Source organism: Tamandua tetradactyla, chromosome 6 (genome assembly GCF_023851605.1).
Source record: "Tamandua tetradactyla isolate mTamTet1 chromosome 6, mTamTet1.pri, whole genome shotgun sequence".
NCBI lineage: Eukaryota > Metazoa > Chordata > Mammalia > Pilosa > Myrmecophagidae > Tamandua > Tamandua tetradactyla.
This window is the reverse complement of record NC_135332.1, coordinates 2988809-3016135: the sequence shown is the minus strand read 5'-3', so window position 1 is coordinate 3016135 and position 27327 is coordinate 2988809. Positions and strand designations below refer to the sequence as shown.

General features: G+C 45.6%; 1 protein-coding gene across 1 annotated transcript in view; it reads right to left on the bottom strand.

The window, feature by feature from the left end:
- The window catches only part of ITGB3 (integrin subunit beta 3), a 61866-nt gene that overhangs the window by 14691 nt on the left and 19848 nt on the right, over positions 1 to 27327 (bottom strand). The window contains exons 2-10 of the mRNA XM_077163466.1: positions 25056 to 25141; positions 15679 to 15874; positions 14553 to 14805; positions 13099 to 13261; positions 12311 to 12472; positions 10668 to 10763; positions 10143 to 10232; positions 9317 to 9451; positions 7908 to 8337 (exon numbers count right to left, since the gene is read on the bottom strand). Of these exons, the coding sequence (XP_077019581.1) occupies positions 7908 to 8337; positions 9317 to 9451; positions 10143 to 10232; positions 10668 to 10763; positions 12311 to 12472; positions 13099 to 13261; positions 14553 to 14805; positions 15679 to 15874; positions 25056 to 25141 (1611 nt within the window). The remainder of the gene's footprint in view (positions 1 to 7907; positions 8338 to 9316; positions 9452 to 10142; positions 10233 to 10667; positions 10764 to 12310; positions 12473 to 13098; positions 13262 to 14552; positions 14806 to 15678; positions 15875 to 25055; positions 25142 to 27327) is intronic.

Below are 27327 nucleotides of genomic sequence, written 5' to 3'. Positions count from 1 at the left end.
CAATGCAAAATGTTATTAATAGGGAAAACTGGGCATGGGGATGCGTAAATGGGAACTTGGAATATTCTGCATGATTTTTCTGTATACCTACAAAAGCCTCAAGAAAAAAAAAATTTTTTTTAAGGCACAAAAACAACTCAGCTATCTTTCTTGTCCTCATCCTCTTCTCCTCCTCACCCTCATTACATCACACGTGGCTCTGGGAGTGGTGGGAGGGGTGGGCAGCCTCAGGAGGCATTTAGAGAAGAGAGCTCTATCTATATTTCAAACTAACCAAGGAAACAAATATCCCCAGTGGAAGGTGGTGCCAACAATAATAACAATAACGGCAGCAAACATTTGTTAAGTTCCAGGCACTGTGGCAAATGCATCTCACATGTTATCCTATTCATTGCTGGCAACAACCCTATGAGATCAGAAACAGGTTAGTAACTCACCCAAGGCTTAGTTTGTAAATGACAGGTCAGCTGGACTTCAGATCCCACTCTCTTCGCCTCTGTGCAGCATTGTAAACAATGCATTTTACTATTTATACTAATATGGTCTTTCCAGGAGACTTCTGGGAACTCCGGGGAATATTAGTTTAACCAGTCGCAGACAGAGCCAGTTTTAAGGGAACAGTCTTCAATTTTATCAGTGAAGGAACAAGAGAGACTGAATTGGGAAGGAGGGAGTCATGGAAAGCCCAGTAATTAGGTCTGATGCCAATGAGAAATTTACAGCATAAAACACCTTAAAAATGCAAAAGCACTGAATTATTCACATCAGAATCTGGAGGAATGAGGCAGAAAGGGAGTTTCTGGACACTGAGTTTCTGGGCCTCATTGCAGACATTTCTATCCCCTGTGCCCCAAACAGCGCTGTCCACAGGGGGAGTCCGGGATAGGGGAGTTAAGACTGCAAGCATTAACTCAAAATGTTACATCCCCTAATATTCAGTTAAAGAGCTTTTTGGCTCCTAAAGCTTGCAGGACAGTGACTCATTTTCCAGTATTCTAAATCAGGAAGAAGTAGATGAATAATAAAAACCTGATTGTTAATCAGAGGAAAGGCAGGGGCTGAGTAGAGGTAACTTGCATTAGTCTGGAAACTATGCCCCTGCCCCAGACGGTCCCTGGGAAGTGGAGAAGGCAGTACTTGGCCAGGTTCAGATAGCACCTATCTGGCACCTACTGTTCTCCAGGGCCCCAGTGGGTCCAATGCATGTCTCCTGGCCACTGTGGGCCCCTCTGCCAGTGAGCACAGCACCACCCTTTGGCTTTCAAGACTCAGATACAACTCTGCTGCCTTGGAAAGAAACATCTGTCCCCAGAGAAGAATGGGGAACATACCCAGCCACCAAGGATATCTGAAGAGTAGGGATTTGGGGGCTGGCAGGGGAGTAAGGAAAGAAGGAAGGCCCTGTACCTTAGGGTGGGTTCCCTAGAAATACGGCTTGAGATAAGAATTCTTGTTCAAGTATCTTCTGGGCAAATAGAAGGAAGGGAGGGAAGCAGGTAGGGCAGGATTGAAAGCAGGCAGGAACATTGTCTCGGCCAAAAGCTCACACCAGCCCGATCCCACAGTGAGCTCTGAAGCATGAACAGCCCTAGGGAGCCAGTGTCACTTGGAGCAAAGGGGACTGGCCTGTCCATCAGTCACTGGCAGCTCCTTTCAACTTAGGGAACTTTTCTTGAGAAGGGGTAGCTGTGCATTGTTATCAGCCAACCCTCAGGGCTGGGGGACAGGTGTGCCAGCCAGCAGATGGGGCCCCACAGCATCTACTATTTCCTTCCTTTAGCCATGGCTCTGGGTGGGGAAAGGCCAACACCAGAGACCTGGCAGCACTCAAAGGCCTCTGTCCATAGTATCTCCTTTGTGAGGCTAAACAAAGTGATCTTTGAGAAGACAGTCTGCCAGGCCATTCAAGAAGTGAGGTTTTTGGGGGTAGAAGTGGCAGGCTGGAGTCAGCAGCTGACCCTGGCAGGGTCAGCTCTTAAAATAAAGGAAGCCACAGCTTGGTAATCTTGCAGGATGGGCAGCCCTCCAACAAAAAGAAGGCCGAGCCTGGGTTCACGGGAAAGTCAGAGGAGGGGGTGAGAAATGAAGAGAAACGGTTTGAGAAGAAGGAGGAAGGAAGGGGAGGGAAGGAGGCAGGGAGGGAGGTGGGAAGAAAGGGCAGAACAGGAGTTTCAGCTCGGAGGGAATGCCATCATTCTCCCTAAATAGAGAGCGAGGCCTTCTGGACTCCACTCCTCTCCCCTATGAGCCCATCTCTTCCTTTGAGATTCATCAGACATCCCACCTCTTCCATGCAACCTCCGAGGCCTCCCCTGTCCACAGTGAGTCTGTCTCCTTTGGATTCCTGTAATACTCCCTGAGGACACCTCACTTGTAGGATCTGGCAGATTCTGACACATATTGTGAATTATCCTCAGGTACATTAATGAAGGCTAAAGTGTCTTATTCACTGCTGTGTCCCCTAGCACACAGCACAGAACCTGGCCCATACAGATGTCTGATCTGTGCTCATGGACATAGCAGGGGACAAAGTCCCTTGAGGACAAAGATGCACCCTGATGTTTGAGGTGGAGATGCTAAAAATGGGAAATCACAAAGACCATGCCTCCAGTAGGCACAGGGGGAGGGGGAGCAAGGGCAAGAACCGAGGAACTGGGCTAGCGAAAGAGCAGCTACACAGCACCCCACCCCTCCCCATGAGTCCCTGCTTTGGCAAAGAGCAAGCCACAGGGCCAGCAGCTCTGGAGAGGCACAAGGACAATCTGGGCTGTAACCTCCCAGGGGTCAGGAATCAAGACCCCCTTGTTCACCCAAATGGACCCAGTGCCTGGCCCAGAGCAGGTGCTCAATGTGTGTCCCTGAGTATCTATCACTGCAAGATGTGATGACAGCACCACACCTGGGGTGGGCTGGGTACCAACAACCCTAGCAGGGAGTGGTGGAGGGGGAATGCTGGGTCACTGCTGCCCAGTCATGAATTTGACCAGGACTCATGGAGAACAAGCTGTTCCTGTACGAGTGGGAGACAGGAACTGGGGCTGCTGGCCATGTTAGCTTTGTTTTGTGGCTTCGATGGGGCAGGAAGCCAAAGGAAACACCCTGGCTGGGATCCCTCTCATAATGTCTCACACCAGACCAGGAACAATCGGTCTGGGGAGGGCAGCAGGCAAGGGCTTCCCTCAATCCCCCATTCCCCCAGCAGGCTGTCTTTAGACCTCTCCCAGGGCAACCCTCTCCCCCTCAGCCCCAGCCTTCTCCCCATGGTCTTCTGCTTCAAACTGACCCATTTCCTTTGGTACTTTGAATATGACATACAAAGTATTAAATATTAAAATGTACTGAAATCCCTGCCTCACCCCCTTCTCTAAACCGCTACTGTTTGTGTATAAAGACTCTGTATACCCAATTTCTCTCTCCCCTAATTTCTTTCTTTCTCCAATCTCTCTCAAGTTTCGTTGGCATGAGTAAAGGAAACAATATCGTAGATATTAAAAAGTCACTTTTATATTACTTTGGCATGATTTAGAATGCCACAGAATTTCCTTCCTAATCAAGCTTTTTTTTTAAGGCTGATGTTAGCGTTAAAATGAAATCTGTGAAGATTAGCAAAGTTGGTTAGAGCCCAATGTTAATAAAGCCAATCCAGGATCAGAGATTTCATCACCATAGGAGCCAATTAAAATCTCTCTGTTCCAAGGGCCTCAGAATATACCCATACCCCAGTTTTAACCAACTTGCAAATGTCTAAGTCAATCTGACATGAGAAGGATTAAGCCAGAGTGGTTCTGGTCCAGCAAAAACCTACCACACATGGATTCTTTGTGGAAGAAAAGGAAATGTCTTCATATAGATTATGGTGGCAAAGGCATGTCTATATACTTAAGTTGGATTGTATGATGTGTGAATAAAACTGTTTTAAAATGAACAGAGAGAAACAAGTGCTAGAGAAAATTCAGAGAAAGAGACATACCTCTTAACTGTTGGTAGGGAAATGAGAGGTGCAGTCCCTTGGAGGGCAGTGTGGTGATTCCACAGGAGGCTAGGGGTGGGGTTGCCATTTGATCCTGAAACCCCATTGCTCCATATGTACCCAGAGGAACTGAGTGTGGGGACACAAATGGACATTGGCACACTGGTGTTTCTGGCGGCAGTGTTCCTAATCCACAGTGGAGGGAGGTGGCCTAAGGATACAATGATGAGGAACAGAAAGGGGAACTATGGTGTATGCATGGACTACTGAGCCGCAGCAAGAAGAAATGAAGTTGTGAGGCATGCAACTAGATGTATGAACCATAAGGGCTATAGGTTGAATGAAATGTCAGGAACACAAAGACAAACACTGTCATACCTCAATCATATGGACTAACTATAATATAAAAACTTGGTGAACTGAAGTCAAGAACATGGGTTATCAGGCTGGAGCCTATTGTAAAGTTTCCTACACTGTAAGCTTACAGCAGTCACATATATCCATGAGTTGTAATTGTTATTTCTAAATTCTGAGATACTGAGCTGTTTGTTTATAACTTGGTCATTGCCAGAAACTTCGGATATTTATCTGACACCTGAAACTCAGAGTTAGAGCTCTGAAGCTACGAAAGTCAGCAGTACTGCATACAGGAACTACTTTAAAAGTTGAAAAAGTGATCAGACTTCAACTAGAGATATGAAGGAAGCTGGTCTGGATAGGACTAAGGTAAATCAGAATACAGGGTAAAGGATGATATCATCCATATTTTAAAACTTCAACTTCTGTGTGAGACCAAAGAGAGAGATGTTCATTTGGTGCAAAATGTATATTTTGGGTAATGCATTTCCTAATTTAACTTGTATGGTCAGTTTAGTTGAACACCATAAGTACATGGAATCTTGAATAGGGCATGAGATTTTGTTGGTTTGTCCAGGTTAGTGTGATGCCCCAATATACTCTGAGTAATTTGGGCAGTGAATGAAGAAGTATTTGCAAAATCCCTTTGGGGGACTGGGGAGAAAGGAGGAAATATTCAACTTCCCCATTTGGAGAATTTCTGATATTCTCACAAGTAATGAGAACAACTAAATCAATATGTTGGGCCCTTGATCTTGGGGTTTGCCCCTGTGAAATTTATTCCTGCAAAGGATAGGCTAAAACTTAAAATTAGGCCTAAGCGTCACCCCTAGAGAACCTCTTTTGTGGCTCAGATGTGACCTCTCTCCCTAAGCCAACTAGGCAGGTGAACTCACTGCCCCCCCCCCCAATATGAGACATGAATCTCAGGGGTGTAACTCTCTGTGGCAACATGGGACAGAAATTCTGGGATGAGCCAGGACCCGGCATCAAGGGATTGAGAAAGTCTTCTTGACCAAAAGGGGGAAGAGGAAAATGAGACAAAATTAAGTTTCAGTGGCTGAGAGATTTCAAACATAGTCAGTAGGTTATGCATCATATAGATATTCCTTTTTAGTTTATGGTATATTGGAGTGGCTGGGGGGAAGTATCTGAAATTGTTGAGCTGTGCTCCAGTAGCCTTGATTCTTGAAGATGACTGCATAAAGATTAAACATTGACAATGTGACTGTGGGATTGTGAAAACCTTGTTTCTGTTTTGCTCCTTATCCAGGGTATGGACAGATGAGTAAAAAAATATGGATAAAAAATAAATAATAGAGGGGACAAAGGGTAAAATAAATCGGGTAGATGAAAATACTAGTGGTCGATGAGAGGGAGAAGTATCGGGTATGGTATGTGTGATTTTTTTCTTTCTATTTCTTTTTCTAGAGTGATGCAAATGTTCTAAAAAAGGATCATGGTGATGAATACACAACTATGTGATTATATTGTGAGACTTTGATTGCACACCATGCATGGACAGTATCTGTGTGAAGATTTACAATAAAAATATTTTTTTTAATAATAATAATAAACCTAACCCAGCTGGTCCAGTAATAGCTGTAAGCCTATTTGTCCTGTGGGAGTTTCATCTGTATGTCTGCACATAACAAGAGTACAATAAAATTAGTTCAACTACTTGCTGGGGAAATATCCAGGGAGCGGCCTTCGTGGCAAGGAAACAATAGCCTGGGAACATCAGTGGGTCTCAAGAGTTTACTGAATTTTGTCATGAGAAAGACAGCAACTCAGGACCCTGAAGGTAGAAGGGCTCAAAGCGATAATCCCCAGTCTGCAGCTGGTAATCTCTACAGCAGCACTACCCAATAGAATTCTCTGCAATACTGAATATTCTAAGTGTATTCATTCATTAAATGTGCTCCAAAGCTTGCACATATACTACTATTTCCCCAGTCTCTTGGGATGAAAGGTAATTTCATGTAAAATTATTACTAGCTTTGGTATACTTTCTAACGTCATGTATTTCTTCAATCTATAAATATTAAAAATTTAATTATCATCAGTCAGTGATTTTTTTTAAAAAGGAACTGGTCCTTATCTTTGAGAAGATTATGAACCAGTGACTTAGAACATTAGCAGAAGGGACAGTTGAAAGAAAATAAGACAAAAAAACTACCTTCTTTTTGTTGGTTTATCCAGAGTGATGCCCCTATGAATCCCAGAGTGATTCGATCAGTGAGTGGAAAAGTATTTGCAAAGTCCCCTTCAGGGAATGGTGAGAACGGGGAGAAATTCAACTTCCCCAAGTTGAATTCTTGATATTCTCACAAGCAGTGTGGACAACCAAAGCTATAGGCTGAGCCCCTAGTCTTGGGGTTTGTTCATACGAAACTTAACCCCACAAAGGATAGGTCAAGTCTACTTAAAAATAGGCCTAAGAGTCACCCCCAAGAGAGCCTCTTTTGTTGCTCAGATGTGGCCTCTCTCTCCAGTCAACCCAACAAGCAAACTCACCACCCTCCCCCTGTCTACGTGGGACATGACTCCCAGGGGTGCGGACCTTCCTGGCAACATGGGACAGAAATCCTAGAATGAGCTGAGACTCAGCATCAAGGGATTAAGAAAAACCCTAGAATGAGCTGAGACTCAGCATCAAGGGATTGAGAAAACCTTCTCAACCAACAGGGGGAAGAGTGAAATGAGACAAAGCATCAATGGCTGAGAGATTCCAAACAGAGCCCAGAGGTTATCTTGGAGGTTATTCTTACGCATTAAGTAGATATCACCTTGTTAGTCAAGATGTAATGGAGAGGCTGGAAGGAACTGCCTGAAAATGTAGAGCTGTGTTCCAGTAGCCATGTTTCTTGAAAATGATTGTATAATGATATAGCTTTCACAATGTGAGTGTGTGAGTGTGAAAACCTTATGTCTGATGCTCCTTTTATCTATTTTGTCAAGAGAGGAGTAGAACATATGGAATAAAAATGAATAATAGGGGGAACAAATGTTAAAATAAATTTGGTTTGAAATGCTAGTGATCAATGAAAGGGAGGGGTAAGGGATATGTCATGTATAAATTTTTTTTCTGTTTTCGTTTTACTTCTTTTTCTGAATAGATGCAAATGTTCCAAGAAATGATTATGATGATGAATATGCAACTATGTGATGATATTGTGAATTACTGATTATATATGTAGAACAGAATGATCAAAATAGGAATGTTTGCATTTGCTTTGTGTTTTCTGGTATTCAAAAAAAGAAAAAATAATAAAAAAAACCCTACCTTCTCCTTAAGTCCTCCCCCCTCCTTCCCATGCTGATCTGGGAGAGAAGGACCTGGAAGTAGTGGCTCATTTCTTCTGAGCCAAGGATCTGAGGCTCAGAGGAGCTGAGGTTTTCTCTGCTTTTCTGCCATTGGAGAGAAGCACCATCTGCTCAGCTCTGCCCACTGGGCTTTCCTGTGTGGGCAAGTTCCTTGCTGTGTCCACCTCAAGCTCTTGACCTGTGTTTCCAGAGGCCGCAGGTGTGTGGTGTGTGTGTGGTAACAGGAATTAGTGGGGGGTACAGTTCTACTCACCTGAGCACATCTCCCCCCTGTAGCGGACACAGGAGAAGTCGTCACACTCGCAGTACTTTCCTGTGATCTTGCCGAAGTCACTGCTGTGGCAGACGCACTGGCCACAGAGGCACTCACCCCGTTGGCTGCAAGCAGGCTGACCCTCCCGGGGGCTGCACTCCTCCTGCTGGGAGGGCCGGTAGTCCTCCTCTGAGCACTCACACTGGGCCCCCAGCCAGCCAGGCTCACAGCGGCACACCCCACACTCGAAGGTCCCGTTGCCATTGTTGCAGCGGGGGCTGTTTGGCTGGGCTTGGGTTTGGCAGGCACAGTTGCAGTCGAAGGTGACCTGAACTGTGAGGCTGTCCTTGAAGCCCACAGGCTTGATGGTGAAGGACTTCTCCTTCTCCTGAGGGCAGCCACGCACCTTGGCTTCAATGCTGAAACTCACCTGGATGGAAAGCAAGAGCTCATTTAGACACAGGTGGGCCTAGTTAACATCCTAGCCCTGGAGGAAAAGAAGCTGCTCGATGCCCTGCCAAGTATCCAAATTGAGTGTCTCATCCTCCCATGTTCTGGACTTCCTCAGCCTTTCCAAGTACCACCACCTGTAGAGCCAAAACAGGAGCACTGGGGCAGTTGTACTGGCATGAAATATCTGGCTGGATTTAGAAACACATTTACAGCCATGAAAGAGAAGGTTGTTTGTGGTGTGTTTTTATCCACATGTGAAATAAAGCGGCCCAAGTAGACCAGAACCTATGGTCCTGAACACTGCTCCAGCCAGCTCACCTACCTGGACTGATCATACAATATCAGCACGACACAAATTGGGAATTTGCCTCACTCAGTGGCCAACCCCAGGCTCAGGATCTACTGTCTAATTTCCATAGGCCCATCTCCCCTTGGGCAGAAGCAGAGGAGAAGAAACCAATAAGGAAAGCCCTGGAGGGACTGAAGGCGCAAAAGGAGCACTTGCATTCCGAAATTTCATAAGGGCAGGCACTTTTGCCTGTGTTTGCTATTGTAACTTTGGCAGCTAGATCAATGCGTGGCACATGATCAGGGTTCAATATATATTTATGGAATAGACAATACTACCATTTTACATTGTCATATGGCAGAAGGAAAGGTATTGGAGGAGGTTGGGGGCTGAAGGTAAGAAATATTTTCATTTGGAGTCAACACTAAACAAACAGAAATAATCTAAATGCAAATATTTTTAAACTCTTGATAGCAAAGTTCACTTAACAAAGAAGGTTTGGGCAACAGAAGCTCAGGGGAGAAGGCTGGCAGCTCCATCACATCTAACATGTAGTGACCTTCAGGAAGAAGGTTCAGGGAAGGAAGGAGGAGGGTGCCCTCAGATGCACCAGAGCAAAGACCAGAGTCAGAGGTAAGCTTCACCTGCCCAGCCCAGCCCACCTCACCGTGTCTCCAATCTTGAGTCCAACACAAGACTTGAGGCCTGGGATGACCTCGTTGTTAAGGCATGTGGCATTGAAGGATAGAGACAACTCCTCAGGGAGGTCACGCACTTCCAGCTCTACTTTAGAACGGATTTTCTGAGCAGAAAAAGGGCAAAAGGTAAAGAACTAAGTTCACAAGAAATGGGAAAGAACCAATTCTATGCCCAGCAAAATCTGCCAGGGGACCCGGGACTCCCCCTGGCAGTGCCAGAAGCTGCTGGAATACTCCTCGGAGTCTCAGTTTCCTACTAAGTTTCCTGCCCAGGAATATGCTCCTTCACCCTGTTCTCACTTGAGTCTTCTAGGTAAGTTCTCAGTGAAATCTAAGCAGCAACAAACTCCCACAGGCCTCAGGGTGCACAAAGGGGGAATGCCTTGGCTGGTGGCAATTTTTATCTAATTTTTAATTACCTTGCCTTCCCCATGGCTTAGCTCCCTCTTTTCCTTATTTTTGGAGCCCAGCAACCCCTCATTTTGCCCCCAAAAATACCAAGATCCTGATTCTTCCTCATTTAATCACCATCACCATCCCCTCCCTCATTTCCACCTCCTCTAAGCTCTCCACCTGTTGTCCCTGCTGCTCCCTGGCATTCTTTGCTGGGCCATTACTTTCTCAAAAGGCTGCTTCCTTCCTAGTGCTGGCCATCAACTGGTCTCTGGGAGCACAAGAGGAAGGCAGTAAGACCAGGTGATGGCCTGGCAGCAGGACGCCCAAATCTGATCCCTACTGGCTAAAAATCAAGTGAGGTGGACTCTTAGCAGGCCCATCTCAGACCAAGACACTTACCCCATAGGCATCAACAATGAGCTGGAGGACATTGCTGGAATCTGCAGACAGAATCCCCACGGTAGTCCCTGGGATGAGCTCACTGTAGTTCTAAGAAGGAAGACAGAGATTCCAAGGGCTTACTGGAGGAAAATGATGGTCTCCAAAAACCCTCCCCAAATAACATAGAGGGTCTTGAAGTGAGAATTAGTGGGAAGTATGGGATATTTTACTTGTCACTATAAGGAATATATCCAGTGGTTTTTCAGGCCTAAACAAAATTATAAAGAGCCTCTAATACTTCTCACACCAAATTACTTCCCTTCTACCACTGTGAACATCAATAGGTCCTTCTGAGTAGGTTCATGGTTGGAGGAGACACCTGCAGAAAGGAATCTTCAGCAACCTGGGAACAGATTGGAGGAGGGCCTTTTCCAGTTGGTGGTCATGGCCAATGCTAGCATGGGACCATCATTTAAATGCAGGCTCCCCAGGGCAGGTCCCCCTTGCAGGCCGCATCCCAGGAAGCCCCCAAGGCACTGTCACCTGGTAGAGACTGACTACGCTTTCAGTCACTGCAAAGATCAAATTGATGTTTTTCTGGGATAACTTTTCAGTCATCAGCCCCAGGGAGGGATAATCCTGGAAAAGGAGAATTGGGGGTTAATGGAGAAGTTCCACCTACCATCACTGTATTCCAAGTCTTAGGACCTGGCAGATATAGACTGTGGCTGAGATAGTATTGGTGCTTAAACTTTTTCATCCCAGGATCAAAACTGGATCAAACCCAGTTGTGAACTCCAGGGACAGATGAAAATGTACAGGCCAGCAGTGCCAAAACTGAGCTCCTGTCTTCCTACTTGAATTCAATGCATTAACATTATGAAGCAGCTTCCATGGTTCAGGCACTGGACTAGGTTCATTGTTTTGAGGCTTTCTCCTTGTTTTGAAGCAAATGACTTTGGCTTGACATTCATGATTTTCCTTCATATGGCCTCCACCTTCCTCTCTAACCCTTATTCACCACTCTTCACTTCCAATCATCACTGACCTAGCCTGTGCCCTTCCACCCACCTGGAATGGCCTTCTTTTGGTAATCCTCCACCTTCTTTAAGACCCATCTCAAGTCCCACCTTTTCAGGAGGCCTTCCTTGACCACTCTAGTTCATGATGAGCATCCCTCCATTGAATACCTGCAGCTCTTATTGACTGTGCCACTCACTGAGCACGAATCATGTCATATATTATCAGTAGGTACTTGTGTCCTTTCTCAATTAAACCAAAACTTCCTGAATGGTGGGAGCTTATATTTTCTGTATCTCCCTCAGCCCCTGGTACAGTGCCTTGCTCACCAACTGGGTGCTGACTCACTCATCACCTGGTAGTGCTCAGCTTGGCTTTTGGGTGACACAAAGGAACTCATGTGACACTGGAGATGGTGGTGAATTGTGAACATGTCCATGGGGGGGGATCCTACACCTAGATGGGAGCTCATGAGATCATCTGGCTCAGTCTCCTGCTTCTATGAACATGTACATTTAAACTACCTAGACTAGGTAGTTGCTATATTATTTTTAAGAGATGAAGAGTTGACACCTTCCCCAGATCCCCAGAGCATGAGCATTCCAAGGGCCAACATATTTTTCCTACAGCTCACAGCAATTTCCCCTGTTTCAGTATAAACTCCTTTCCTCTTATTTAATCTTCTATGTCTACAGAAAACAGTTTATAGGAAGTCTCCTCATATATCAACTAAATCATTCTTTAGATTTCTTTCCTTCAAGCTATATGACTCTGATTCCTATAATCTTTCCTCAAAGGACCTGCTCTCCATGCTTTCAGTGATCTTTGTCCCTTTTTGCTCTGCCTTATTACAATAACCACAGTGAGCATGGTTTTCCAAGAACCAACTAATCAGTGCAGAGTAAAGAGGAAAGGCTGCTTCCCAAGCTGGGCCTGCAAAAGTCCTTATGGTCCATTCTGGATGCCATCATGGAAGCAGTGGAGATGGTGTAACACCGACCACAGGTTGTACCTTAGATGACACTGTCTGGTTGGAGAAGTTGAGGGGTTCTGAAACCTGCCCAGAGAAAGGGCTGCCAATTTTCTATTTACACAAAAGCTGTGCCTGGGTTAGGGCAGCCCTGGCCATAGTGAATAGGGACAGTAAGTTGTGCCAGTGATCTCACCATAGTAGTGGAGGCAGAATAATGGTTGTCACTGCCAACATGGCACTGTCCATCATTGGGCTGAACAATGCCAGCCAGTCTTCCATCCAGTGCTATATGAGTCTTGGCATCAGTGGTGAACACCAGCAAGTGGGATGCATCATTCCTCCAGCCAATCTTTTCCTGTTTTTTTAAATAAAAGGTATGAGAGACAAAGCAACTTTAGCCATGTCATTAGTAAAGAACAAAGACCCAAGGACCTCCCTGCCTTAAAGGCTGCACAATTCTTCTTGGCGAAGGATCTCAGTCCTAGTCCTTGGAACCCAAGTCACTACTTTCCAACTCAGTGTTTCTAACCTCTTAGGAAAACAGTCTCACGGCTTATTAGCTCAAATAGCTGAACGGCACCTTCTTCAACTCCACATATAACCAACAACCATGACACTGCCCATCTTAAAGCCATCAGCATCTGCAGAGCTGGGCTTGTCTAGAAGAAATCCCATCTGAACAGCTGCCCACTTCACTGAGGTTAACACAGCCTTAACTATGAAATACTTCTAAAGAAGATGGGAAGATGCTCTCCCCAGAAAACATCATGAACCACTGAAATTCAAAGAAAAGTCAGCTCTGGCCAGGTAGCGGACATAAGCAGAAGTTGCATATCAGAAGCTACGTTGTTCATACCTGCCTGAGGCTCAGCTTAACTCCTATCTCTTACTTCACACCAGAAATCACCAGGGTTGAGCCACTTCTTTCCCCATTTTAATCCATGCCAGGCACATCTGGCACTCCATGCCCTCCAAACTCACATCACAGACTGTAGCCTGCATGATAGCATCAAAGCCACCCTCTGGGGCATCACGATTCCGAGACACATTCTGCTTCTTCACCTCCTCGTTGAAGCGGGTCACCTGGTCAGTTAGCGTCAGTACATGCTTGTAGCCAAACATGGGTAAGCAGGTGGTCTTCATGCTAGGGAGGGACGGGAGATAATTTAAGCAGATACCCTGATGGAAGAGGCAGTGTGGGGAGCGGGAAGGAAAAGGGAGAGTGACAAGTATGGATGGTGGTATGTCTAGGCTAGATCCATACAAACACAATTATCCAAGTGGTTCAGACTCGAAAGCCCTCGAATTACCTAAGGCATCACATCAACCTTATCTCCAGCTAGCCTAAGGGAGCAGATAGTGTGCTTGGAACCAGACCACCGAGATTCAAATCCCAGCTTCACCACTTACTAGTCCTGGGACTTTGGGCAAGCCTCCCTAACCTAACCTATAAAATGGGGACAACAATATCTCATAAGAGTTATTGTAAGGATTCAAAGAGTTAATCCATGTAAAGCACTTAGACCAGAGTGAGGAACATAGTCAAATCTCCCATTGTTGTCATCATCTTACATTTAACACTTAAAGCAAAAGCTTTAAGTTAATGTTTAAGGTAAAGTTAATGTTCCTGAACCATCAATAAATTGATTGTGCCAATGGAGACGTTTCTGTCCTAGGGCTCATGGTTTGTTTGTTTAATTAATGGCTGATGTCTTTACTGGGGAACCTTACAACACAGACAGAAGATTAAAGTCTACATCATACAATTTTGAAAACTAGTGAGTAAATTCATGCTGTCAGGCTCAATAGCCATCATTTTAAATTATCATAATCCATTGATCCGTGCAGCTTCACCAATTAAATAAATAAGCCATTCACTTGTAAGCTGAAGTGTCAAAAGAGGCACAATTTGCAGATTATTCAATAAATGTCATTTCCACTTTTATTTCACTCTAGCATTTAATCCCTTGGATTTTTTGGGGGGGTGTGCATGGTCTGGGAATTGAACCCAGGTCTCCCACATTGAAGGCAATCCCCTGGATTTTAACCCTGTAGGACTAACATTCTTAGTGATAAGGATGACAATGATAGAATCAATCCTTCTGAAATCATAATTCGGAATTCCTGTTTGCCTACCCATAAATTTTTCTCTCCTTCTGACATCATTCCCCTCCCATCTCTCTCACCTGCCAGACCAAGAAGCTGATGGATTTCTCTTTCTAAATCTCCCGGCAGCCTGGGACTCTATTGACACAAACTCCAGATCAACTAGCCTATTTGCCAATTAGGAAGACCAAGAATGAGAGGAGATAGAGTTTGGCCGTAAGGAAACCAATGACGTAAGGAAACCTAGAGCTAGAAATAGGAAACAGGACTTGGTCCTGCCTGGGGCAGGGGAGATGGATGCCATCCTGTCTCCTCGAGTAGGTACGTACTTATAGCAGGGATTTTTGAGGGCTTGTGGTGGGGAGGTGTACATGTATGGTGACACAGGCTTGTCCACAAAGGCCCCAAAGCCAATACGCAGGTTACTGGTTAGCTCACGCATCCGCAAGGCCAGATTGGTACCCAAGTTCTGGATGCTCTTCAGATCATCCTTCATGGAGTAGGACAAGTCCATCAAGTAATAGATGTCCACAGGGTAATCTTCCACCTGCCGCACTTGGATGGAGAAATTCTTCGAATCATCTGGAAGGCAGCAGGGGGTTAGTTTTTCTCCTCTTCTCCCTCTAAGACTTAATAAGTGCATTTGGACCCAGTTGGGACTAACTAACAGCTTGATTAAACCAAATTTGAAAGTCCTGGTCCCTTCCACTCTCCCTTGCAATTCTATTCCTCTCCTGATGTACTGATCCCTCATCTTATCCTCTTCTTTTCCATTCTAAAATCCTCCACTCTTTCTAAGTCCTCTGGGTCTAACCCGCTGGGTCCCAAGGGTTTTCCACCCAAAGTCGTAAGGTTTTCCCGGTTACTGCACATCAGACTCTGTAAAAGGCAGGAATGTGTCCTACCCTTCTCTGAATCCCGTAGCACCCGACACATGCCTTGCTCGGAATAGGTACTCTTTTAAATCCCTCCTGATTTAATTGGAAAGTCAAAATCAGTGCTTCAAAAAGCCTGTCTCCTAGTCTACTCCTTACTCTGTCTGCAGCTCTTTGGCCCCTATTTTTCTCTCTGCCCCCAGGCTTCTGCCCCACATGGAAAAGGACCTACAATTCCTCTCTCATCCAATATCTCATCTGAGCCGCATCACAAAGCTGTAGGGTAGGTAAAACAGGCATTTGGGTGGAAAAAGAAACAAGCATTTTTCGACCACCTACTACGCCAAATGGTGAAATAATTTCCCAAAGGTAAAACAGCTATCTGATAGAGTCAAGATTCCAACTTAGTCTGCTTTCAAATCCCAACACCTGCTATTCACTGTCATTCTCCTGCCCATACCTCCGTATCTCCCCCACATTCTTCTCTTCTCACCCCATCTGTCTTTTGGGCTGCTTCCCCAAGACTCCCTGTTCAGACCTCCACCTTGTGCCCTGTGCTAGCACTGAGCCCCGTTCCTACCTGGCCGTAATCGGAGCGCAATCCTCTGGGGACTGACTTGCGTAACCTGGGAGCTGTCTCCAGAGCCCTTGTCGCTAAGGGGCCTGGCCTCCAGTACACGGGCCTCGCTGATGGGAAACTCGATGGACTCTGGAGCACAGTTATCCTTCAGCAGGTTCTCCTTCAGGTCACAGCGGGGCGAGCCCACAGGCAGGGCCTGTAAGACAAGAGCCCACGGGGAAGCTCTGTGATCAGAGCTCTGGTAACCCTCTGCCTCCTGCACTCTCTGCTACCTCCCACTGGCCTAGGGCTTGCCCAGCCTAGGATCTAAACCAGCATGAATGAACTGGTGTAGTCCTTCCCAGGAAGGGGGAAACAGAGGCATCAGAAAAGCTAAATGAGGGCCTGTTCATGGACTGGTAGCCAGAAAGGGGGCATCTAGAGTAAGATACCTGTCAGACATCTTTCAAACTGTGAAATGCAATCCATTTATGGGTCAATTTATTAGGTCTGAACTATCATTTCATACAATGTTTAATATACAATCTAAAAATATGCTTTTTTAAAATATACTTTAAATGAAATGTAATAGAATGGAATATAAAATATCAAAGTGCATATTTAGTAAAAGTGCATTGTTATGTGAAACTTTTATATATTGTGGGGTCTGGGGTATAATATATATCATAAATAATGATAGGCAATGTACTCCTTTCTGTAGGTTAGGGTCAAATTTGACCTGGAATAACTTCTTCAAAGAAATAAAAAATTTCAGCCAATTACTCCTCCACGGAAACATTTTAATGGCAGCATTTCTATTGTCTCTTCACTTATCAGCATAACATTGTAGAGAGTGAACAACATACGCACTCTTCTTGAGTCTGATTTGTGCACATTTTTATTGTACTTTTTAAATAGGCTTCTTCTGTGCAATTCTAAGTTAAAGAAAGGCCTGTCGTGAAATAAAGGTTCAATCAAAACTGTACGGTAGTAGCAACTTTCCACACAGGACACTGAGAGCAATAATGTGGCTACACAATCATTTTTAACTTTAAGAGCACCAGCTGACTCTTTAACATATCACTAAACAATAATTTAAAACCAAACAAATCATAGTAGCAGCATATAAAGGTTTTTAGTATATGCTAATATCAACAGGAATGGTCTGTGGCTTTTTTATTTATTTGTTAGATGTTTCCTTCTTGGAGTTTTGTCAGTCACACTGTTTTCTGGCTCAATTGTACTGTTTGTAGCCTTTGTTAAAGTAGCAAACCTTCGGCTGGGAGTCAAATTGATTTCTTAAAAAAAGTACAATTACATTTGTGACAGCTAACTTTTCAGTACATTATAGGTACAAGGCTGTGTATAGGCTGTATTCATACAGCATATTTATTGCCTGTTATGTAATTAAAGGCCTTGTATTCATATTTTTCAATCCTTTTAGATAAAATTGTTCTCTGCAAGAGTGATTGGAGCTTTTTTATTTTTCAAAAAATTACTGTGAACAATGTGATAATAATAAGCAACATTTACCTAATGAGCTACAACTACCTTAATTTGATTCTTCAAGTTTTCTATTGTACTTGTAAAATGCTAAAAGGAATATTGAAAAATCTATTCACTTTAACATGTAATCGTTTGTGAAATGAAAGCATGAGTCACAGTTTTTGTTCTGATGTAACCTAAAAAAAAAAAAAAAAAAAAAGACGAGTTTGGAAGCCACCGTGTTGGAGCTGGCTAGGCAGCAAATCCAGGAGAGCAGGGACTGAGCTCTCATTTCCATTCTGTTCCGGGCACCCGGCCCAGGACCTAACACAAAGTTGAGAAAGGGAAGGCAGTATGGGGGACAGTAGAGTGGGGATTAAGAGCACAGGAGTAGATTAGTAGATTGGCAAGAGTTCATCCCAGCTCTGCCACTTACCAGTTAGTTACTAGGGTGAGTCACCTAAACTTTTCTAGCCTAGTTTGCTCAGCTGTAACGAGAAGAGAGGGCTCACTAAGACCATGCATGTATAAATATAGCACAGCACAGGGCCAAGGTAAGTACTCGATAGATGTTAACTGTTCTTATGAGTTGCTGATAAATACTACTGGATAAATTAATTTATGGCTTGGGCATATCCCCATACCCAGGCCACTGGGTGGAGCCTATCCTTTCTGTGCTGGTTTGAAAGGAAGTATGCCCCCTAAGAAAAGCCATGTTTTAATATAAATCCCATTTCATAAAGGTAGAATAATCCCTATTCAATGCTGTATGTTTGAAACTGTAATGAGATGTGATTTAGTCAAGAATGGTTGTTAAACTGGATTAAGGGACGATGTGTCTCCACCCATTTGAGTGGGTCTTGATTGGTTTATTGGAGTCCTATAAAAGAGGAAACATTTTGGAGAGAGAGATTCAGAGAGAACAGAACGATGTAGCCATGAGATGCAGAGAGTTCACGAGCCAGTAACCTTTGGAGATGAAGAAGGAAAACGCCTCCCGGGGAGCTTCATGAAACAGGAAGCCAGGAGAGTAAGTTAGCAGATGACGCTGTGTTCGCCATGTGCCCTTCCAGCTGAGAGAGAAGCCCTGACTGTGTTCACCATGTGCCTTCTCACTTGAGAGAGAGACCCTGAACTTCATCGGCCTTCTTGAATCAAGGTATCTTTCCCTGGATGCCTGTGACTGGACATTTCTATAGACTTGTTGTAATTGGGACATTTTCTCGGCCTTAGAACTGTAAACCAGCAACTCATTAAATTCCCCTTGTTAAAAGCCATTCTGTTTCTGGTATATTGCATTCTAGCAGCTAGCAAACTAGAACACTTTCATTTCAGCTTCCTCCTCCATCCTGGACAAAGGACAAATTGAGTGCCATCCCTAAAACCCTGGTGCATTCCCACGACCCTCTGTGGCTCTGGGACCCTGCTTGTGCTTCCACCTGAGTGTTCATTGAGGAACATGCTGTATAGGAAAGGACACTGGACACCAGGACATGCATTTCATCCAAGGTCTGCCACTAATGAGCCACGGGACCTCAGATAAGTCATTTCACTTCTTTGACCCTCATTTCCCTTGTCTGTACAAAGAGGGATTAAATGGCATGGTATTTTCTGTCCCTTCTTGCTCTGACATTCATCAAATTTATCCAGCATGGTGTGGTCACATGTCCATGATGGCCCCTTGTCAGGTTGAGGGGACTGGCCAGAAAGGTGGAAAACCCCTCCTCTGGCCTATGAAACCCAGGCTTCAGACCGTCCCCCAACCCTCCACTCCCTCTCACAACCACTTCCAGAAGCCAGCTGGATAACCCAGAACAGTATCTCAGAACAACTCTTGGTAACATTTACTGAGCACTTACTGTATGTCCAGGCATTGTGGTCAGCACTTTAAGTGGACTATCACAATCCTCCTGACAGTTCTGTAAGGCTGGAACTATTATTATTTGACAAGTGAGGAATCTAAGGTTTGGAGGAGTTAAGTAACTTGCCCAAAGTGGCAGAGTTAGGAAGTGGCAGAACTAAGATTCTAACCGAGATTCTCTGGCTTATCAAATTATCAAATTATCCTCATTAAATGATCAGTTTTATTACACTCTGTATACAGTGAGGACCGAGGCAGAAAAGCAGGAGGGTGGAAGCGATGGTCCTGACAAGGGCTACACAAGAGAATGGTCCAGGTAGGGGACAGGATAGAAGATGGGGATGTGGGAGGTGTGGGGCAGGAGGAATAACTGCCTGCCTTCTCGGTCCCATCATTTGACCCAGTAGCAGTACTGCCAGGAAAAACAGGGGCCCCAGGGAGCCATCTGTACTAAAAATTTCAGGATTCTGCAGCCCAAAACCCCTCCTGATGCTCAAAGCCTCTCCCCCACTCCCTTTCAGTTCTCCGAGACCCAGGAGGGCTTCCCACCACAGATGGAAGCATGAGCAGTACCAATGGCATGAGGACCACTTTGACCCAGGTAAAAAGTAAAAACAGCTCCTGGAAGCAGCTTCCTTCTTCCTCTCTCCGCTTCACAAGCAGAGGGTAAAGAAGGGCAGCAGCCATGAGAAAGCGCACTGTGCTGGTTTGAAAGGATGTATGCACCCTTGAAAAGCCATGTTTTAATCAAAAACCCCATTTTGTAAAGGCAGAATAATCCCTATTCAATACTGTATGTAATTAGATCATCTCCCTGGAGATGTAGCCTAATTAAGAGTGGTTGTTAAACTGGATTAGGGGAGGCGTGTCTCTACCCATTTGGGTGGGTCTTGATTGGCTTACTGGAGCCCCCAAAAAGAGGAAACATTTTGGAGAATGAGAGATTTCCGAGAGAGCAGAGAATAACATAGCCACGAGAAGCAGAGTCTACCAGTCAGAGACCTTTGGAGATGAAGAAGGAAAACGCCTCCCGGGGAGCTTCATGAAACTGGAAGCCAGGAGAGGAAGTTGGCAGATGACGCCGTGTTGTTCGTCATGTGCCCTTCCAGCCGAGAGAGAAACCCTGACTGTGTTCATCATGTGCCTTCTCATTTGAGAGAGAAACCCTGAACTTCATCGGCCTTCTTGAACCAAGGTATCTTTCCCTGGATGCCTTTGGTTGGATATTTCTATAGACTTACTTTAATTGGGACATTATCTCAGCCTTAGAACTGTAAACTAGCAACTTATTAAACTTCCCTTTTTAAAAGCCATTCCGTCCCTGGCATATTGCATTCCAGCAGCTAACAAACTAGAACAAGCACCTAGGACTTAACCTTCCCAGCTCAAATATTCTAACCATGGACATCACAGACCCTCCAAGTCTCTGAGGGAGATGAAAATCCCCAACCCTGCCCCAGCTCCGGCAGAGGACAGAATGGCAGGGCGAGAACTCATGGGCACCTCAGGTTTTCAGGCTCACATCCCTCTTCTGTCCCTGCCCATCTCTCTCCCAACCTTTCTTCCTCAGGAAACAGTCTCTTTCTTATCCCAACCTTATCTCTGATTCCAGCTGCCCACAAAGCCTCAGGGAGAAATTCTTCCAAAAAAGGCAATGATTGGATAGACCAAGAGCCACTGAGCAGCTGATTCTTTCCAGAATGAAGACAGATGCTAAAGGAGAGAACAGGCAGTGGAGAGATGCAACTGAATGAGAAAGGACAGGCCATCATGGGTCGTCAGGCTACATCACTAGAAGGAGAGAATGTTTCTGAGTGGGGGGAGGCTCCCGGCCCCTATTTTCTAACGGGACAGCGCCTACTTGAAGGTTTAAAATAGTAGGCCCTGCTGACAGTCCTTATGGTTTGTTTTGAATTCCTTTAGAAACAAAAACACTGAGGAGTGAAAACTACCTCCCCCTCTCTCTGTGGTCACTGACATCAGAGTCGGGAACATACTAAGACTATTTCTCAGCCAAGCTCTCCCTGAGAGCCTCCTGTCCCAAAAAGGATACCAAGGCAGTGACCTCAACATCCTAGGACAATATTCCATTTCCTAATAACCCAGGCTGAGAAAGCAGAAGAAATGGTCCAGGTTACTCAGAGAGAAAGCAGGAATGGAGGTAGGGGTGGGGGTGGACTTAGAGACATAGTTCTTAGTGAGACCGGATATTACACAAAAAGGGCAAGAGTGATCAAGACCCAGGGGAGACCCTGAGCACGGAGGCGAGTGGTTCTGGCCACGTGCGGTGTGAGCCTGCTGAGTCCACGCCCTTTGCCGGGTGAGTGACGTGTACCATTTGTACCTTCCTCCATGACTCCCATTTTGGAACTTGGGAGAGTAACAGCCTGAAACCTTGTCTCTATCCTATCTACCTCGGAGTGATGGTCAGGGGATAAAAGAAGTCAGTGAGTGTGACACGCTTTCAAAATATAAAAATCTCAATACAAGTAAAATATACTCAAATCCTTTTTGCTATATAAATGCAAATGTGCAAGATGACCCTTTTCTACCATTACCATTATAACTACTACTATTATTGCAAATTCTTTTCTTGGAAGGAAGGTCAATATGCCCTGGTACTTTTTTTTAATCCCCCAGAGAGTTACTGAACCCAGGTAAATTTGCATTTGTCTCTTGATTGACTCATCTGGGGAGGACAAGAATCAGTTGAACACTCAGAGAAGTGTGGAGGGGGCACAAAGAGGAAGGAGACTAAAAGGAGAACATTTTAGGGTTTATAGTTATTGGTATTTCACACCTCATTAGTTTACCAGAAGAGGAGTCCTGTTAATATTATATATTTTAAAACAATAACAGGTTGGACCAAAATGCCTGGAACACTCTCAAGAGGGACATTCATCCTCCAGATTAAAACAAAACAAAAAAAAAAGTAGAAAAAGGAGGAGAGAAGTGAGAAAGAAATTATGTGAGTGACTAAAAGGAATATAAATAGTGGTCTAAGCCTTCCTCCCGCAGAGGCGTAGAAGAAGATTAAAAACCAGCCCTATTGGAGTCTTCTGCCGCTTGGCTAGCCCCAAACTCATGCTTCCTCTTCCATACTCGGGTGTCAGGCTGAGCGTGAATTGGTCCACCTTCTGGTGTGCATTCAGGGGCCATAAAAACATTCCTGGTATTTTCCTTCACCTTAGGGTTGGTTGTAAAATTTAGCAAATTTGGGAGACATATTTATACCGAAAAGTACTTGTTGCGTTTTAACTGGCAACCCTACTCAACCTTCTCCCACCCGGGCCGGATGATCAGCCCCTTCAATTAGCAACGTCTGTCAAACTCCCAATCCTAAGACCGCGTTCTGAGGCCGGAGGTCCAGGGTGCGTCCTGGGAATCTCTTCTTTTAGCAAGCGCTCCAGGGGATTCTCACCACCAGGCGGGTTTAGGAAGTTCTAGATGCCAGCACAGTGCCACTGGAGCCCAGGTCACAAACGTGGCCTGTGTGCGCAGGTCCCCTGGCGGGATTTACAGCCCAGACGCACACACCGCCCCCGCCCGGGTCAGAGCTCAGTCCTCGCAGAGCGCTCCCTGTGCAGATGAGCCCAGAACTCGGTTCTCATCCCCGCTGGCTGCGCTTTCCTACGACCGGGCCAAGCGTTCACGACGCACACCCGGCGCCGCTGTCCTCGGTAGACACCCGGAAAGCTGAGCCCAACCAGTTGTTTTCCCAGGCACTGCCAGCCCTGCCTGGGACAGCCAAGGCAGACGCACGGGGTGGGGGTGGGGGTGGGGGGCCTCCAGGGGCCACATTTCAACAAATCACATGCAAAAGTGGCCCAGATGGTTCACCTTTTGTTAGCGGAGGCATTTTTCAACAGTTAAAACTTGGCCCGGGGAAGCCGTGCTCCCCCGAGGAAAAAACCCTGCAGTTATGTCCAGGTCAACCCCAGGATTCCCATCTCCCATTTCTCCACCCTCCCTCACCTCCCTTCCTTTCTGTTGTCACTCACTAAACCCCTGGTCTCCCCTACTTACATGTTTATATTCCATTCTCCCAGGGAATACCTGACTGGACTTTCTATCTCCCATCATAAGTTTTCACCGATCCTAGCTGTCCCCTATTTCCTCCCTAACTCCATTCCCGTTTCTAGGCTGGTCCTGTCCTCATGCTTTGAAGCTGACCAACACCTTCCCACCTGCCCTCCCTCGGCCTCTCCTGGCCTCCCCTGGCCTGCTCCAGGAGTCACTCCTAAATACTCTACACTTGAAATGCCAAAATCTGGTCACATGACCTAAGTAAGGCCTTTGTCCAGTTAGACCTCAAAATATCTCAACTACCTGGCTAGTCCCCGTGCTGATCAAGAGGACTGAAAAATGTGGGGTGAGAGGTAAGACCTCCCCCCCAAGAGGTTTACTTTTTCCCCAGACTCCTCTGGACCACAAGTGCCTGCATTTCTCTTGCTTTGGGTTGAAAAGGAGGGAAGCAAGGAGGGAGAGCATCCTTGGAGTCTCACTGAGGCTTCTCCCCTTGCCATCCTTCTGCTCAAGCCAGCTTCAGGCTTTCCAATTCAAATAACGCAATCTCCCCATCCAGCGCTCCCCCCTTTGCCCCTATTCCAGGATTCAGTTGTAGATTGGCAACTTCCTTGTGAAAAGAGGCTTAATAATATTTTGATGGCAACCAAGGGAAGGAGGATAAGGCAAATAAGAAGGGAGGAGGTCACATCACACTTGAGCTGAGCCCCGCTCAGCCCATAGGGGAGGAGAGCCTGGCAGAGGTGGAGGGGAGGACTCACCCATCGCTCCCACCCCCCAGCCCGAGGGAATGTTTCATTTGCTAAATGAAGTCCATGTGACCCAAATGTTGTGCAACTGCCTCTGAGAGCAGTTCACGTGCAACTTAGCACGTTGGCCAAAGCAGCATGTTGAGCTTGCCTCTGCTATTCTAGCAGGGCTCCTGCCGAGGAATAAGGAAGAGTTTATAAATCTCACAACTCAGCTCCCACTCCCCACCCCGCCCGCACAGCCTGCTGGTTGCTTTTTTAGGAAACTCAGTGGATCAGGAAGAGAAGCAGACAGAGAATGAGAACTGGGGTTGGAGTGGTCATAAAAACCGTGAGAGGGCAGGCGCAGGCTTTCATGGCCAGTGAGAGCCTCAGGTGGCTGAGAAGCCACCAGGCCAGGAGCCCCAGTAACCACCTGCAGGGGCCCAAGCCAGTGACTCAGCTGAAGACTGCAAATCGCCAGGAATCTCTCCAGCTGCCTTCACCCACCAGCTCTTGCGAGCTCCGAATTCCCATCCCAGCCACAAACACAGCCAATTCCTCAGACACGCTCATTCCCTAAGGGCCCAGACACAACAAACCCTTTGCCTAGACACAGCTGTCACCCTCTCAACCTGACCAAGTTGGCCCAGCTCCTTCTCTCATTGACACCCAGGAGAGGGAAGGAAGGAGGGAAGGACAAGAAAGAAAGGAAAAGACAAATCCATAGAGGTCCAATCACCAGAGAGGAAAAGGGAAGAGAAAAGTTCCTCTGACTAAAAATCCACACCAAAGTATGGATTCGTCCACTGTTTGCCTTTCTAAAATTCTGGGATGTCTGGAGGCCAGCCCACCTTCCATACCTAAACCCTCTCTGGTCTCTCCTCTTCAGACCTGAGTCCCTGCTTCCCTGGGATGCTCCACCCAATAAAAAGCAAGTTAAGGGTGGGCCACAGTGGCTCAGCAGGCAGAGTTCTCGCCTGCCATGCTAGAGACCCGGGTTCAATTCCTGGTGCCTGCCCGTGCAAAAAAAAAAAAAAAAGCAAGTTAAGTGTGGGGCAGGGTGGCAATAGCTATAGTGAGGCCTGGAGGTCCAAAGGAATCAGCTAAGGCAGGAGCTGCACTAGCGTTCCCAGCAACACCCCCATGACAGCCTGCCTCACCATCTGTTCACAGACAGGCATCACCCTCATTTTGCTCAGAAGAGACAAGGGGCAGGAACATTCCCACGAGTCCATTACCGCACAAAAGCAGCTAAGCCTGTGTAAGAAGTAGGGCCAGGTGTATCTGCTCCTTACCTCATCTGAGCACCAGGCACACACGGGACTCACAGACAGACACTGGTGACAGGAGCTCACACCTCGGGTAGAACAGATGTTGGGGCCTGAAACAATGAGACCAAGACATTAGCACCCGACTCCGCTCACAGAAGTACGTGGCCTACCTCATCCCACCCAATGTGCCCAAATTTACAGATCTCAGATGCGCAAAAATATACCCTATCAAGCACAAGCGGTTAGAAGGACAATGTGGCCGATCAGGAGAAGGCATTACTACCTTCAAATGAGGAGGCCAAGTGATGGAGCCAGGCTGAGCCATGGGCCCAAAGTGTCAGATCAGAACCGATGGAAAGCGTTTAATTAATAGCTGGAACCAACCCCTGCATCGCGCAAATGAAAATCTGAGGCCCAGAGAGGTCAACTTACCCTTTCTTCAATTAGTCTATTCACTTATTCCCACTACACAGTGGATCCCAGGCTCCGATGCACTAATATTCAGAGCTTAAATATGGGTGGGGGAGGAGAAGTGATGTAACCGTGGAGGCATGTCCAGCTGACTCTCCAGGGGAAGGCAGATTTTCTGAAATTTTCTCAAGTTTTCTTCCCTTCCCAATACATATACCTTAGTTCAGAAAGAACTACAGAAATGTTAGAAAAGGCTCAGCAGTATAGCCTGGAAGCACATGGGAATTTGTGAGTTGGAAGGCCCATATTTGAATTCCGAATCTGCCTCTTATCATCATGATCTTGGGCAAGTCACCTAACCACTATGAAATTGTATCTTCTTACAGGAGTCGTGCAGGAATTCAGTGAGGTAAGGGAGAAGCACTTGGCATAGCACAAAATGCTATTCAAATGTAAACAGTCCTCAGGCTGTCAAGGGAAAGAGAAAAGGTTGGGAAGAATAGGGGAAACTGGAGAGACCAAAACAGCCATGTGAAACCCAGCCATGAAGCCAAAGCCAGGCATTTGCTTGGACAGAGCCCTTTTCCTCCAAGCTGTCCCCAGCTCAGTCTTCCCCGCCTCAGGCAAATAAATCTCCTTTCTCTGCATTACCCCAAGTATGGCCTTTTCCAAAATAAGGAGCTGGAATGAAGAAGACCCATTCCTCCCCAGGGCCCAGTTACCCTGGTAATCGCTTTACCCAATTTTCTAAAGTGGTTCCTTTGTCCTGGCTGGTAAGACCAGAAAATCTATTTTTGGAGAAATTATCCTAAGTGTTGGGATAGCTTCCCAGTGTTCCTGAAACTTCCCATCAAAGCCAAATATGTCGGTCCATTTTATTATAGTATGATTGAGCTCCCTCCCTCCCCACTCCTGGACAAAAACACAGTCAGAAAATGAGCGTAAACACACTCACAGTATTGTTAAGTAAGTACAAGTACACAAAATTTGGAAATAGCCAAATGGATCACTGGATGTTCTTTCAACATAATGCAGGGCATTAGCTAGTTGACCCACTATGCTTTGGGATTATCTGGGATGTGTATCTTTCTTTGAGTTCTATTGATTAGGATATTTTACAACTCTAAAAGAGTAACTTTAACTTGTAGAACACTAATAGCGGTGAAAACAACTCTTGATGAGAACAATGCATGTGATTCTTATCCAACAGCAATGCAAACAATTGTTTGGTAGCAAAAGATAACCCCCATAGGTTAAAGTTTATTGCTTTATAGAGCATAACCAATTTTGAATATTTTAGCTAATTCATTTCACCATTCCTTTGAATGACCAACTTTAAATCTCCCATCCTTGAATTCTTTTGAACTAGTCTTAATATCTTACTGGCTCCCTCACTAAAAATAAGTTGAAAAAAATCTGAAATAGGGTCATTTTATATTTGTATGGGAGTCTAGCTTTATACTCTTTGAAAATTACACTTTAACAATATCCAGTTCAGGGTCTCACCAGAGAGGCAGAGGGATCTTGCAGAAAGGGTACAGACATAATCAGTAGACCACGGTCCTAATTGAACAACCTACTAATAACGTGGCCATGGATGGGTCATTTAATTTCTCTAACCCTGTTTTCTGAACTCTAATATTCCTACCGTACTAAAAGTACTTTTTTTATCTGCCTTCCCACTGCCATCCAATAGATTTTAAGACCCTTGAGGCTGGTCCTGCCCTCCCCAGCCCAGCTCCAGGAGATACTCAATGAATATTGTTGAATTGACTTAGAACTCAAGGTGTTGGGCTAGATCAGAATTGTTGTATTGTTTTGCTTAAGGAACAGAACTCATTTCTAAAAATTGCGCATAGATTTCAATATGAAATATGTAAATAGG